The sequence below is a fragment of the Hypomesus nipponensis genome, chromosome 7 (genome assembly GCF_054491055.1).
Source record: "Hypomesus nipponensis isolate SF chromosome 7, ASM5449105v1, whole genome shotgun sequence".
Taxonomy (NCBI): Eukaryota; Metazoa; Chordata; class Actinopteri; order Osmeriformes; family Osmeridae; genus Hypomesus; species Hypomesus nipponensis.
The window spans coordinates 6,448,165-6,463,509 of record NC_140367.1 but is presented as its reverse complement, the minus strand read 5'-3'; the positions used below and the strand labels follow the sequence as shown (position 1 = coordinate 6,463,509).

The window sequence follows — 15,345 nt, the reverse complement described above, 5'->3', positions numbered from 1 at the left end:
AGGCACAAGTATTTTGCTGGAAATCGTGGTGGTTATCTTATTGCCATGGTAACCCACTTTTGTTTGGGGCTATGCGTATTTGGTTCCCAGTTGTGGTTTCAGGGGTGATTTGTGGGGATTTGTGGATTTCAATGTGCTGGAAGTAAGATGAGCTACTAGAAATGATGAAGTGTTTAACTTTTAGGTCGAAGGAAGTGGATGTGTGTGTGCACCACTGCACTCTAGTCAAGCAGCAGATCCCTCCTCCCCTGCCGCGGCCACCGCACAATGTTCTCAGTGCAGTGCAGAGGGCTTGGGTTACCCTGGGAGGGCAAAGGAGCGGTGATTTACAGTTGAATCACAGGAAAGGAAGGCCTCCCACATCATGTGGAGGCTTTACCAGCCACCGTGTACATCATGGTGTTTTATGACTGCTGTAGTGGGGTGATTTGTGCCCTGATTCTTGAAGTAGACTTACAGGCAAAGCGTCATTTATGTGGAAACACATCTGACACCCTTAAACCCCCATATACAGAATCACACAGGAAATGTCCCTGGGAGAAATATGCAAGGAGAGGGCAAGTGAGAAAGGAAGGAGGGTATCTGTCAGCTGGAAAGCCCTACTGACTGCTATGTTCTAGTGTGAGGTTGCAGTGACCCAGTCCAGCTCAGATCCATTGGGCTTTAGTGCTGGCTCTGACTTGAGCCAGCTCAGGAAATGTGATACTTAAATTGTTCAAAATTAGCTTCTTCCCTCTGTCTAATAACACGTGAAGACAAATGGATTCCAAGAAGTTTGGAAATGGAAACGGTTGGTTTGGATGGCAAAGCAGATACAGAACACAGTTTTGTTGTGGTCCCACCACTCGTACTCTTTCTCTCTCCCACAAACTTTCTGTCCCTCTCTCTTTCTATTACTCATTTACTTTTCCTCTCAATCAGGCACCTTGTTTTCTTGCTCCACCTCCCTTATCATACTCACTTTTTCAGTGTTTCTGACTCTTTTTTACCAATGTAGTCCGTACAAGATGCATCATTATTCCAAGCTATTTAAAAAGTAGATAAATACATTTATTGGTTCTTACATTCTCTCAAGATTATATTATACTGTGAATTTTGTGTTTCAATTAAATTATTTAATGAAAAAACAGTAGCACACATCCATGCAAAACAGACTACTAAAGAACTGGCCCAGGTGGTTCAGCCAAGCTTCTCTATGGCATTGTGGAGGATCTTCAGATCTTCTCTCATCTGGCTCAGAACATTCTGGATTTTGCTTGGCTGGTCCAGGATATCCAGACTGCAAGTGAACGGGTCGTACCGCACAGAGAAGGGGCGCTGGATTTTTGCTGAGAACCTCCTGAAGCATAGAAATGTCTGATGTTTTAGTACCTCACACACATATCTTACACAATATTACAGTATTTATAAAATATTCTAATATTCAAATAAGGCACAAATATGAAGCAAATATGTGAACCTCATTTTTAACTTGGCATCCTCAAAGCTTTCTGACACAAAGTAAACTGGCTGGTATGTTTGGTCCTGGTATGGTTGAACTGCAGTCTCCTCTGGACTGAAGGCCTTGTATTCTGGCTCATTAGAGAGGGCATACTGAAAAAAGAAAGAATGATTGAAAGCCTGAAAAAAGCAAACAAGACGTTGCACAGTAGGGAAACATGGTCTAATGATCTTCTTCAGCTAAGATCATTAACAGGCTGGAATAGAAGCAAGATAATGCTACCCATAAACTGAACCCACTATAAGTTCTCCATATGACGATAGGAGGCCAGCGCCGTAAGCTTTTACTGTTCCGTTCTGCTTACAGAGTCCAAATTCCACCGTAAACCAATACAGCTGTAAACGTAAGGAGAAGAGATGAGCAAATGATCAGATCCCATGTGCCACTTCCAATCGAATAGAAATTAGTTTAAACAGGTAAATGCAGTTTTATCAAGTGTGCAGTGTCTTATTTTTTCCACTAGATGGCAGCAAAGTTGCACTATTTTGTTATAGGTTAAACAAAAATGGTTGAATTTTAAATACACTGATGTATGTCTGTGTGACTTACTGTTGAGAGTCTCTCAATGTCTTCATCTGACGCCCCAAGAGAAGCAAGACCAATTTCCTGTAACAAAGAAGAATTGACTTTGGCAAGAGAGGAGACTGTTTGATAAATAAGCACATTGTAATAACATCAATCACAATCGTGGAAGTGGAACTTTACCTGGGAAAACTGAGCAAATTCTTTGTCTGCAAGCATTGGAATATGGCCAAGCAACTCATGACAACAATCCCTGTATAAGTCCAAACCAAAGAGACAATACATGAGTGACGACATAGATTTCACTAGGCTACAATTTGGTATGAGACGAATTCTTTGCCTTACGGTTCAGGGGAGTGCATGGGGGCGGATGCGTGGCGGATGTACTGAGTGCACTGGAACACACGGAAGGCCAGGCTGGCCAGGAAGTCTCTGGCCGAGAGCAGGCCAGCCGCTGGCCGCAGCTGGAAACCTGACCTCCCTGATGACATCACAAACACAGCCAGCCAGACTTGTCAGATACACTCACACCAGCCACATGTATGTCCTTAGAACGTTTATGTGAACAGAATCAATATTGTGCTGTTGTACAAAACAGCTGTTTGTTTCATTCGATAGACATTTACTCCAACACAATTATTGCCTATGTTGGCCTGATTTTCATATCAAAATTCTACAAGGACCACCGCATTCTCACCTTTGAGGAAGGCAGACACCTCTCTGAGCTGAGGGATGCGGTTTTCGCCATAGCCACACTCCCTCTCCAGCTGCTGTAGGCCATCCAGGAACTGTCTGCAGGCCAGGCTAGGGTAGATATCATGCAGGGTGCGATACACCTCTCTCCTGTGAGGAAACAAAGCATGTTAGCATTAAAGACAACTCCTCAATGAACTGTACAGTAAAAGAACAGTTCTGCCTTCTACGTGCAAGACATGGGCAATATAGCTGATAAATGATCAATGATCAATTAACAGTCTTCATTATTTCCATGTTTAAAGGCTGAGTTCTCACCATGTTGCCACCTCCTCTGGAGTGTATTCCACTGTGGGTAATGGATCCCCCCTGTGGAAGACAGAGAGTCAGGCATGACAGTAGTAGGACCATTTGCGACAGTCTGTCAGGTAATAAAGTCTGACTCACTGTTTGTAGTTGACGGCAAGTTCCGAGATGTAAGCTCTTCTCTTTCTGTACTCTTGATCAGTGAATCCCTAGAGCGAAGTCATAAGCACACATGACTCCAATTGCAAATGAATCTGAATTGCGATGCTAGAATTATTAAACAGGAAAAAATTATAATACTCACGGGATGATCCTGGTCCATATCTGGATCATATTTTGTTATCAAGAGGTTGCATTTGTCCAGATCAGTTATTTTTCTGGGAAACCATGGAACTAAAACATTGAAAAGCAAAATGCACATAAGTAAACAGATTTTTGTTATTATCGAGAGATAATATAGGTACATGATGTAGAAAATATTTGCCTTGCCTTTCTCCTCTTGAACAGGACGCACATCTTCGGCAACTCGTTTGAGGGAGTTAAGGAATACGTCAACATCAGAGCTGTGGATTTCACATTTCATGAAGAATTCTAATTCCATCACACTGTTTTTCGACTTCCTCCCAGGTCGGCTTTCAATGTGTAGGAGCTTGGCTTTAAATGTCTGCAAATCATCACATTTCCAAGGTTACTGTTAGTAATGGGCAATATTACACAATCACATTGGAGAGTTGGCCTGTTCACCTACCTCAAAGACCTTGCCAGTTTGTAGGAACCCTGCATTTTTCTCGTTGCTGAGTGTGAAAAGAATGTTCAGTGTCACTGTTCCATCCTTCTCCTCAAACACAAAGTTGTCCCCACATTGTGACGGACCCGGTGAGGATGAGCTGCTCGCGCGCTCTTTGCGAGCATCTTCAATAAGACTCCGTTTTCTGCCGGTGAATGGAACATTTTGAACTATTCCTTCCGTCTTCATTTAGTTAGGATTTTCCTGAGATAATATTGCTGATGTATATCTGATATGTAGTTATAGTATTATTTGTAAAAAGTGTGCTGGATAAGTCCGCAACGGTTTGATTCATTCTGTGCCATCGGCCGGTAGACAGGTTTATATACCATGCCACAAGGATTCCTTATGGAAATTACTTACGCAAATGCGTGCGTATGAATTTTAAGGTGTTATGCGTCATTCTGCGTCTTCTATTATGGAACAGAAATAGGTAATTTATTTAAAAAAAAGACGCAAATGGGTTGAAGCAAGCTAGACTTGACCAAAAAAAGTTCAAATATAGCCGACAGGGAAGATGTGTGCTGTCCAGGGTGCTGAAAGCGAAAAGTCTGGCTATTTGATCATCAATATCATTATAATGTAATAATAATATTGGCAATAATAATAATAATAATAATAACAACAATACAGTTAATAACTTACAGTAAATATATGTATTTAATCACATTACAATTACAATTTATTTCATGCATATAACACTTTTAATTTTGTTTGTGGTTTTCTGTTCCCCGTTTTCATGAGGCTAGTTGATCCCCATTTAGGGCCAAACAGATGCATGTATTTTTATTTTTTTTATCACAATCAAGTGATATTCTATGGGCGGTATTCATGGCATAGGCCTAAAGTAGGCTGTAGCCGACGTTCATTGCAGGACCTATACGTTCGTTATTTTTATTGAGTAAAAGCAAATGAAAAAATCACAATAATATCCTACAATTAATTTAAAGAAGTTTTATGTTTCCTAAACGCAGGCTAATAGATTCATAATATGCGAATACATTTAATTGCAATTAGGCGTTTGGCTATTGGCATGTTTGTATGATAACATATTCTACTGAAACTATGTGACTATACTATTATAATGTCACTAAATGTCAAATTGCACCAACCCATGCATATCCCTTAATTCGGTTACTTAATGGAGCCTACTCTACAAAAATACAAATGTTACATTTGTCAGGCAAGCAATGTAGCATACATACGTACAGATATTGCAACAGGCGGTTAACAAAGACTGTTTCTATCGCATAATTCAATCATTTTCGTGACGGTTCTCAAGCAAGGTATTTTTTTTTTACTCCAACTTCCGCAGGGCGTTGCACAAGATTCCGATTTCACCTTGAAAGGCAAGCATAAAAAACACGGTATTATTGCATGTTATTATGTATTCTAAGGTAGCCTAATTGTTTTTACGGAAACACAGTGAAAGTGACAAACGAAAGGGCTAATTTGAATTATTCATCATTTTATACTAGTTTTCGTTTTATAGCAAATGTGTTGTGCATTTCTAGCAATGGAGAATATACTGGCATGTTCCATAGGACAGTTACACGGACTAAAGGAGTGAACTTATTGTGTCACCTACCACTGATACTGTCAGCCAGGTTCCTCAGCTGCTGGGTGCAGTCCAGGACTTCGATGCTCTGAGTGTAAGCATTGTAGCGCACAGTGAAAGGGCGAGGGATAGTGGCAGCAAATTTCCTTTGGGAAGGGTCACACAATAAAAAAAGATTTGCAATGCAAATATATGCTCCTAAGTAGCTGCATCATTATAATGACTATTTGTATCAATAAACAATTAATGCTTGATGCTTACCCGACTTTGTCTTTAGCGTCGTCAAAGCTCTCAGCAACAAAGTAAACAGGCTGGAACTCTGTGATTGGGTACTTCTGGAGACTTGTCTTCTCGGGGTCAAAGGCCAGAATCTGGGGCTTGTCGGACAGACAGTACTAGAAAACAGTCATAATCCCTATGTTTTAATGACTGTGTTCTGTAATCGAAAAGTAAGACACAATGAATACTGAAGACATCTTGTCAGGGTCTACGAGGGAGGGTTTCTGTTTGTGGACCAATAGAAAGATGGAATCTTCAATGAGATGGATTCTGGATCCGATAGGGTTCTAGATTAAACAGGATGTGCAGTGCAGTGTGCTACTCTGCCTCTGATATGACTCAGTAAACTGAACATCCTCTGTTGACTCCTCTCTGATGTAACATTTGACCAGACGCAGCCTCTCATTCTCAGTGAACCACTAACCCATTTACCTGGCAGCAGTGACTTGTGAGCAGTACTCACAAGTGACTCATTTATCCAGAACCCAAAGTGAACCAACAACCTACTGCTAGGTTAACAACATGCTTGTGTTTGGTAGAAAATAGTGCTCAAATGGCCTATACTTTGTGTCACATGTAAAGGAAAGCTGAGATCAACACAATACATAAGTTCTGCTGTTATGGAACCAGTCAGTATTTACAGTATGTGATCTTGTAGATGTCGTGTATTTTCATGTGACACTGTATATTATGTGTGCTGTTATAAAACCAGTCACCTGCAGCTCTCCAAAGGAGGAAAGCAGTCCAGCTCCATAGGCCTTGATGTCAGAGCCCTGCTTGCAGAGGCCAAACTCCACAGTAAACCAGTAGACCTAGAGGAAATACAATCTCAACATCACCCTCACATCCACAGTCCCAGGTTAGAGGTGAAAGGGTTGTTATTCGTTTTGAGGGAGATATGCAATGTTGGACATACTTACAGTGGCAAGCTTTTCAATGTACTCGTCAGGTGCGCCCAGAGAAGCCAGACCAATTTCCTGTATAGAGGAAAGTCAAACAAACTTTGAAAAAAATACATATCTAAGAGATCAAGGTAGGCAGGTAACCTCAGTATAATGCAGCCTTCAGCTATAAGATTACCCTTGAGCAAAAATGAATTTGAACTCTTTCTTCTATGCTGATTTGGAGGAATACTACTGAGAAACTTGACCTGGGAGAACAGGGCAAAGCTGGGGTCTGCGAAGAGAGGAACATGCCCCAGGAGTTCATGGCAGATATCCCTGGGGAAAGATGAGTCCACACAGAGCAGACAGGTTACTACTGAATTGCTACCCTACTAAGAGTGTTGGATTGCAGATCGCCCCCACACGCACACAGTTCACTGTTGTTTTCATTGATTTCTCTCCTGTAGGAGATACTCACGGCTCAGGTGTGTACATAGGCTTGGATCCATGGCGGATGTACTGTGTGGAATGGAAGACCCGGAAGGCCAAACCAGCCAGGAAGTCACGGGAGGAAAGCAGGCCAGCCACAGGGCGCAGCCGGAACCCTGTGCAAGCTGCAGGAGGTAGGGAGAGGGGCAGGGAGATAAGGAGGGGGAGAGAGGGGAGAGAGGGAGTGGGAGTGAGGGGGAAAGAGGGTGGTGGGAGGGTATCATGTGAGTGTAGGACTATATTTGGTCTGAAAAAATTGGCCCATTTACATGGCCCACTTTGCATATCATCACGGAAGATATCCTCACTGTCTCAGAATGAAAAGATGAAGAGGCCACACTTAAAGCTTGATAACTCAAAGGGACTTCCTTCCTTTCATGTAGCAGAACCTTAAACCCCTCAGTCAAACCTTCTGCTACTGAGGTACACCTATATTGAACCTGAACCTTTCAGATTCAGTGGTAGAGGTAAGGAAACTGCTTGTCACGTACACTGCAGGTAGTTTGAAATGTCCTCCAGCTGGGGAATGTTGTCCTGTCTGTAGCCACAGTATTTCTCCAGTAAGGGGAACACGCGGTTGTGCTCGCGGCACGCGTGCGTGGGGTACAGGGTCTTCAGCTCCTTAAACACCGTGCCCCATGTTGCCTTCTCCTCAGGTGTGTACTCAACCATGGGGATAACCTGGCCACTGAGACAAAGGGATGCTGTTAACACACACACACACATGCATGCACAGCCACACACAAACACACACACACACACTCAAAACTTTGGGCAGGGGGACAAATAGGAGGGCAGGAAAGAGTCGGGCGGGTGTGGGCCGACCAGCGAGATCTCCCCGTTACAGAATGTAAATGAGATTCCCTTCTGTGGGCGTTTCATTGGGGCTGGTGCTCTTTGTAGTGCCTCTGAATAACGTCTCAATTATGTAGACAAAGCCAAAGGCTTCAAGTCCACCACTGCTCCCCTGTCATTTGTCTCTCTTTTGTCTGCGGTCATTTTCATTCAAAGGAAATGTAGGGATTGTCACAGGCTTAGGAGGCTCCACAGTACAGGACTAAGAATTTGATCTCACCAACTGTGCAAGAAAAAATAAGTCTTCACGTAAAGTGAAATCGCATTATTGATATGAATTTAAAAGGATAGTTACTGTCGGTAGTTAAAGGCAATGTCGGCAAACTCCTTCCTCCGGGCTCTGTAGACAGGATCTGTGAAGCCCTGGAGAAAGAGAGAGGTAAATGTAGGCTGTGTTAGATCCCCCGATCCTCTGTTTCATATAAAACAGAAGTCTTGTGGCCTTTGACAGCGTTATGCACTCCCACTCTAATAAGTATACTGAAATACATATTCAAATGGAGCCTTTGTAGAGTGTTTTCAGCTTATGATGAATACATTTCACTTTAATGGCGGTTGCAAAAGAGAGCAATTATCTATAATTATAGGGGCTCAATTAAAGCAAGGACATCAATTTGTGGGCTTGGACAGTTTCCATTGCAGAAGAAGGGGCTGTCATCTCCATCTTTTTAATGACAGACACACAGGCAAACACACCCATACACTCTCACAAAACAGGATGTTGTGACCAGGAGATAAATGACTCACTGGGTGATCCGAATCTAACTCTGATCCATAACTCAGAATCTGGTTGGCAAAGCGGTCCAAGTCTTGGATTTGATTGGGGAACCATGGGACTGTAGAAAAAACATCATGTTAATCAACAACAAGTGAATTTTGATGAGTATGGACTTGTGGAGAATTTTCTGTTGAGTGTTATGTGCTTGGGTGGAAGGGAGACATTTTGACATTAAACAGAACAGCAGGAAGGGGTCATCTCTTGGCTGGATGTGGATTTATGACAGACAGAATCACTGGGGTCTACTCATTAATCTACATTTGTGCAGTGTGGTCAAGCCTGAGGCTTTGAGAACAATAGACCCCTACCAGGCCCCTCTACAAACAGGCTGTCTCCATCGCAGGCCATAAATATAGATATCCCCTCATACTCTTGACCCTGTCCAGCATATCATAGGCTGGGGATAGGTCAGGGAATGCATACTCGATGGTGGCCCTGTCTGTCTCAGTCTCTATGTCTGGATCGTGTTTGACCCTTGACCTTGTTAGGGTCTCCCCGGGCCAAGGCTGTCACACTGGCTGTCTGTTCGGTAGGGGTTCAGTGACACTGGGCCCCTCTGTTCCTACCAGGCCTGTTGGTCCTCAGTAACTAAACTAATGTCATTCTGGAAACAACTAATAAAGGGCTGGATGTGGGAGACAGGCCATCCGTCTCCGTGGCGACGCTAGTTAGTCACCATGTCTGGCTGGTTGCCTGCTAAAGCACATCCCAGAGTTCATGCAATGCTGGCAAAACATCATCAATAACACCAGCTTTGTCTACTTCTGGACAATGAACACATTCCATTTGTAATTCAGAATTAAAATGGAATCAGCCAAACCCTTGTACAGTATTTGTTCACACTGCACAAACAAGTCTAACAATTATGTTATTGTAAACTACTTTTTGGAAATTCCACTTGGTTGGTACGATATCGTCTTCCAACACACACAGGCCTCCAAACAAGTCTTTATTCTCAATCACACACCTGTGTCCTTCCTCTTGTTGCGTGACAGCTCATGCACATGGCCGCTGATCTGTGTGCGCAGGCCGTCGATGACCTCATCCAGGGCCTGGGAGCAGGTGGTGTCCACACTGATGAAGAACTCAAACTCCTCTTTGTTCATTCGCGACGGACGAGACTCGATGTGTGTCAGGTTCATCCCCTTTTCCTGTCATTCACGGAAACAGGGCATGGTTTTTTATACTAGCTTCCATGCATTCAATCTCAGTTATTTGATATGTTGCAGTGTTTAATTGTTTAGTGTTTTATTGTAAGGCAGATTCTGATAAGGCATTTCTGTATAATTGCCTGCTGTATCCAAGAGCTTTAAAAGTTTATGTTTCACCACTGGAGGTCAGTATAAGTATGTCTGACTGTGCGTGCTTGGTTAGACTTTCTGGAGTCTACCATGCCCTGGGGTCAAAACCTCAGAGAACAATCAACCAGCTTATCAACCATTGGCTGTTACAAAACTGACTAGAGTGAGTCTACACATTTACACTGGTCACAAAATGTACAGCCAAGTTGTATATCTTCCAACTCAATAATTCAGTTCCTCGTCGTGGCACACACATCTAAAGTATGGTTTCGATACTCAAATTCCTACACTCTAAAAATATCAGTAATTGCGATAAAAATGTGTTTTTATTTATGTAAACCATGGGGATGGAGAGGGGGTGTAGTCTTCTCTTCCTGCCATTGGTCCAATAGAGAGGAGGAAAGGGGCGGCATTCTGCCCATTTCTTTCTCTCGTTGCTCCTTCTCTCCATCTGGATCCTATTCCCAACAGTGGCTCTCTAGGGGTCACATGGCTCTGCATCCCCTAGCAAAACAATGCTCATTCCTGAATAGCACCTCCCTGCTATTATCACGTAAGAATGTGTGATTATTCTGCAGAGTCAGGGAACATGCCCAAACTGTTTGCTGGGTCTCAACGTCAGCAGAATTAGTTCAGGGGTAAATAATTGGTTATTGTTCTACATCAACAAACATCAATTAAACTAACATGATGTGGATGAGAGTGTGTAGCCTAGCTTATGACAGTCACAGGGCTAAGTTGGTAAGTATAAGACAGCTAGGTTTGATCTAAGTAACTTACAGAGGTTTCACTGTGGCTATTTCGCCATTGAGAATTAAAGTGTACCGTGCGGGACATGAACTCTGCTCCTGGCCTGACTGGATGACCTCCCTGGTCTGGGTCTGGGTCTGGGTAGAACAAGCTTAAAAGATGCTGTTCATTGCTGCACCTCACATGATGCCCACACCACATCACATGCGCTTGGCTTCCGAGGGATAAACAGTGATTTAAGTTTAGAAACCATGGTTTCAAATAAAGAGATCTTGCCACCTTGATTCTAAAAAGTCAACTGTAATGGGATTTTAGAAAATAAATACACTTCTTGATTAAGATGTTTCACTGAAAATAAAAAAGGATGACTGTGAGAAATTCCCTTGAAAGAAAACATGTGCGTGAGAGGCACAAGCTACCTTGATGTTTTACTCCACATCCATCAACAGAGCCATATGGACTACTGCATTCCTGAATGATTTGTCCATATGATCACACTTTGGCTTTAGAAACCAGAAATGTATTGATTTTCTTTTAACCAGATCCTGTTGGTCATATGCATTACAATTTACCTGGTTTGTACAGAAAATCTTTTGATATTGAGAAGGGTGTGCTGATGGTGTATTCAGCCTGTTTTCTAGAGAGAGAGATGTGGAGAGGCTATGAGGTTGCTGGACTGCTGCCGGATTTGGTGGGGAGGGGGTAAGCAGAGGAGGTGGAGCAGGGGGTGGATCTGAAGGATGGGAGCCCATAGGCCCAGAGAACCTTCTCATGTTAACAACTGTGTTTGGAGTGTAGATCACCTGACATCACACACAGTAGGTTAATAGGATAAAATGCTATCAATCTAACTTAAGCCCTAACTTCATGTGATTTAGCACGTAGGTTGTAAGTAAACAGAAAATAAAACCAGGACGTACCTTGCAACAAGATGACCTTCTGATGGTGACACAACAACAGTGGCTAATCGATACTATGGCATAAGACCTAGTCAGAGGATTGTGATTCCAGCTCAATGTTTTTATTATTTCCCAAACCAGGTAAAGCCTCCGCACGCTTCCTGAAGAACCATTTGCTACTTTCCCACTATAATACTATTATGATGATTATATTTCATCTTGTATATCAAGCCACAATTTTCTTCATAACACACCTCTCAATTATATACAGTGCTGCCCTTAGGGGACGTATCACTGTGTGATACTTTGTTTAAGGGAACAGCCTGTTCCAACACCTCAATACCAGTCAGATGGCTGAGCGGTTGGGGAATCGGGCTATTACTCAGAAGGTTGCCGGTTCTTGCCAAATGTCAGTGTGACCTTGGGTAAGGCACTTCACCCTTCTTGCCTCGAGGGGAATGTCCCTGTACTTACTGTAAGTCACTCTGGATAAGAGTGTCTGCTAAATGTAAGGTAAATACTGGTGAATTGCCTCAGGGCTTGTTAATTGCTTTGGGTATCCACGTAAGCAGTCTAATTAAAGGTCTAGTATTTCTACTTTCTTAGGTGCATGACTGGTGAGCCTTTTTGGTCTATAACCCTAAACTGCTGCTGCTGGAGCCCATTTCAGAGCCGTCACTGGGAGCTTCATGGGGTTGCAGGACGATGCCTTTAGCATCTGCAGCTGAGTAAAACCACCTTGCCGTATGCAACGCATTATGTGGCTCGTAAATTCCTCCGTGGTTAGGGAAGAAGAGAGAAAGGATCTTCTTAACTTAGTGTGAAGTCCTACCTGTCTCTTTTAGATGAACCCCTCTATCTGACAGAAACTTCTGTTTGATCTGCACTCATGTTATGGTCAGGGATATTAGCCGTGAAAAGTTTCCTTCTGCTCAGCATAGGAGGTGAGAAGAAGGTTCTGAACCATGAAAATCTCACGTGTATGGTTGACTCTTCCTTGGTGCAAGAGGAAGAACAATGAATGTTGTCTTTTTTCATACATTTTACCGCTTACATATGAACCCAACTCTTTCTCCCCAATTGTCTCTCCACCAACAAACTATTGTGCATTATTTTTGGGTTATACTCATATTTATTGTGTTTTTATCTATGACTTGTGTTTAGATAGTAGTAAGTAGACTGGGGAATTGGTGGTAGTGTGGATGGTGGTTTGTGTGTGTATGTGGGGGGGAGAGGGGTATTACCTCAAACAACCTTAGGGCCTTGGCCAGCGCCCCAACCTCCTCCTTCAGAGAGAAGAAGCAGGAAAGCACACCTGTCTTGTTGCTGGTCTCTTCCTCCAGGTACATGGAGCCTCTCCTCTACCGGGGAGAAAAGAGAGAAGAGTGACTTCCCGGGCCAATAACACCACTGTACACACTATCCAGAGAGTGAACATGAGCTGGCCCAGAGACTACGCCTTCAAAAACATAGCATTGGACACTGGGTGTAGAGAGAGGGGCATAGCAAATTGTGTTATGGTGGACTCTGGAATGGAGCCTTAACTTGTTTTTTGGGGGTTGGGGGTTTGGGTTTAGCAGGGTAGCTGAGGCAGTATACTGATAATGAAGCTTGTCACCTGACAAGACTTTGCTCTGTTAAATGAAACTTCTGTAGAGGTGACCTCAACCACGGTTGTGGCTTGCCCTTTCCTGTTCGTCCCTCTGATCCCTTGAACTGCAAACACAGGCTGCTCACCCGGCTCCAGCATGACTAGGCATTATCCAACCCACATACCTCATATGAACCCATGAATGTATACCACTGTAAATGTAATGGTCAAGTACAGCAGCCACCTATGCATTCATCTTGTGTCATCAGTCACAATAGTATCATGGTGTGGGTGTGGATGTGTGTGTCTGTCTGTGTGGTTAAACCCCATGATATTTTACATTCCAAAGGATTTAGCTAAAAGTTTCACAAAGTCTCACATCATTAACCTCTCCATTCTGAACTCTGCAGTATATTAATCTCAATCTGGCTATGGATGCTCCTTAAATTGTGCATCACTTTAATTTTAAACTGCAGATTTGAGTGACTCTGGTCTGTTTACATTTTTCCAAAGTAGGAAATAATACATTGGAAAGCACAATATGGTAAAAAAAAACTTTTGAAAGATGATATTTGAAATAAATGCAACACTGCTCAGATCATGATGTTCATTTTAATCATTTAATCACGCAATCACGTCATTCTTTTTCCAGTTGTTTATCAGAAATAAATAATTGTCGGTACTGCTATATTGAGTAATTAATGAAGGTTTACCTGTGACTGACTTTGGTCCTCTATGGGTCCATGGTCTCCGTTCACTCTTTTGTATGCTGCGTCCATCCTCTGGTCTGAGTGCTGCACAGGTATGAAACCACGGATGTGAAACAGTATTGGTTTGGTGAAGTTTTTCTGAGCGGCTCTTGTTAAGCCTCAGCAATTTAAAGTTGGGCCACGTGACACCACACCCCCTTTGGCCCTATGGGCATACTCCTGTCACGCGACTGGTTTTGTGTTGTGAAATGGCACATCTGGTTTGCATTGTTCAGTGCTGCTGGGGTAGTGGGCAGGAGGAATACCTTCAGCGTCAAGTTTGCGTTATAAAATCGAATGGAGCCTTCCTGCTGTCAAGCCCGTCCAAACGCCTCCGCGGTCATCTTATACAAGATACATAATGGAAACAGTAATTCTATACCTGGACAGCTGTCATTAAACCCATGAAAATAATGTACTTATAAAATAAAAGTAATTGTAGGTACAGCAATAAACATATGTATTTGATTATTTTACTCTACTTTGTTATTGTGTTTTAACAGCAAGCCATTCGATTGTACGCAAGAAAATAAAGACAGATTATTTAACAGTTAATCACCATTTGGGGGAATCCTTTGGAGCACTTGGCTTCCAGTGCTGATAACAGACTTGCCACTAGGTGACGCCTAACAACCACCTAACAGGAGTAGTTTTATAACACCTTTTATAATGGATTAGATAAGAAACTCAGCCTACCGGAAGAATGGTGGTTATGGCCTGCTCTTTGTTCTCAGACCAAGTTGAATCAATCCCTATGTAGTCTAAATGTTCCAAATGCAGCCTTTCATGAAAAAGACGAGTAAGCGGTTGCCTGAGTGTTTACCACTAGAGGGCAGTATATAACGGAAAGTTCACTTTATCTTCGAGTCCACGCTTCATACAAACAACAAAACGCATGTTTACATTGTTTGGGTGAAAAAACAACATAATAACATCATTCCAGTTTGTGCTAATTCTCTATGCATACATCATCCAATGTTGCGCGTGAACACCCCGGGCGCTTTTCACGTCAAATGCGAACATTCTGTTGTCATTTAAGTTTTTGGAACTTCACGTTCGTACATTCAGGCCTACTTACTCTCTCTGGACTGTGGTCCAACTGAAGGAATTAATGTTTGACTGAAAAGCTATGTCTGCTGTAGTCACAGGGACACTTGGTATTTGTCTAGTAATTTACTGAACTCCACATTGTGTGCGCACAGACATATTCAATGAATTATGTTATAATGGTGTCATTAAACCTAATTAAAGTGTCAATTCCCTCATCTCTATTATTACACTGTATGGCAGACCGAGGACTGCCTGCGTCATTTACCATCATTAACGGTGTTGGAGACAAGCGTTCGTTCTTCATGTGAGTGGTCTGATGCCTGTGTACGAGCCTGAGCCATAGGCCCCCGTCC

The 15,345-nt window shown here is 42.7% G+C and overlaps 2 protein-coding genes across 2 annotated transcripts; both read right to left on the bottom strand.

The window, feature by feature from the left end:
* Positions 1–1,028: 1,028 nt before the first annotated feature.
* Positions 1,029–4,013, bottom strand: th2 (tyrosine hydroxylase 2). The gene is made up of 12 exons (XM_084700958.1): positions 3,771–4,013; positions 3,512–3,686; positions 3,327–3,415; positions 3,164–3,231; positions 3,035–3,085; positions 2,721–2,866; positions 2,369–2,504; positions 2,207–2,276; positions 2,051–2,107; positions 1,741–1,836; positions 1,460–1,593; positions 1,029–1,339 (listed from the first exon to the last, which is right to left on the bottom strand). Exons 1-12 carry the CDS (start codon positions 3,996–3,998, stop codon positions 1,180–1,182), a joined length of 1,410 nt encoding a protein of 469 aa, XP_084557084.1. The 5' UTR covers positions 3,999–4,013; the 3' UTR covers positions 1,029–1,179.
* A 433-nt stretch (positions 4,014–4,446) lies between these two features.
* Positions 4,447–14,090, bottom strand: pah (phenylalanine hydroxylase). The gene is made up of 13 exons (XM_084700959.1): positions 13,907–14,090; positions 12,847–12,963; positions 9,620–9,803; positions 8,622–8,710; positions 8,170–8,237; positions 7,511–7,707; positions 7,009–7,144; positions 6,797–6,866; positions 6,567–6,623; positions 6,363–6,458; positions 5,629–5,762; positions 5,398–5,513; positions 4,447–5,150 (listed from the first exon to the last, which is right to left on the bottom strand). Exons 1-13 carry the CDS (start codon positions 13,970–13,972, stop codon positions 5,107–5,109), a joined length of 1,374 nt encoding a protein of 457 aa, XP_084557085.1. The 5' UTR covers positions 13,973–14,090; the 3' UTR covers positions 4,447–5,106.
* Positions 14,091–15,345: the final 1,255 nt, after the last annotated feature.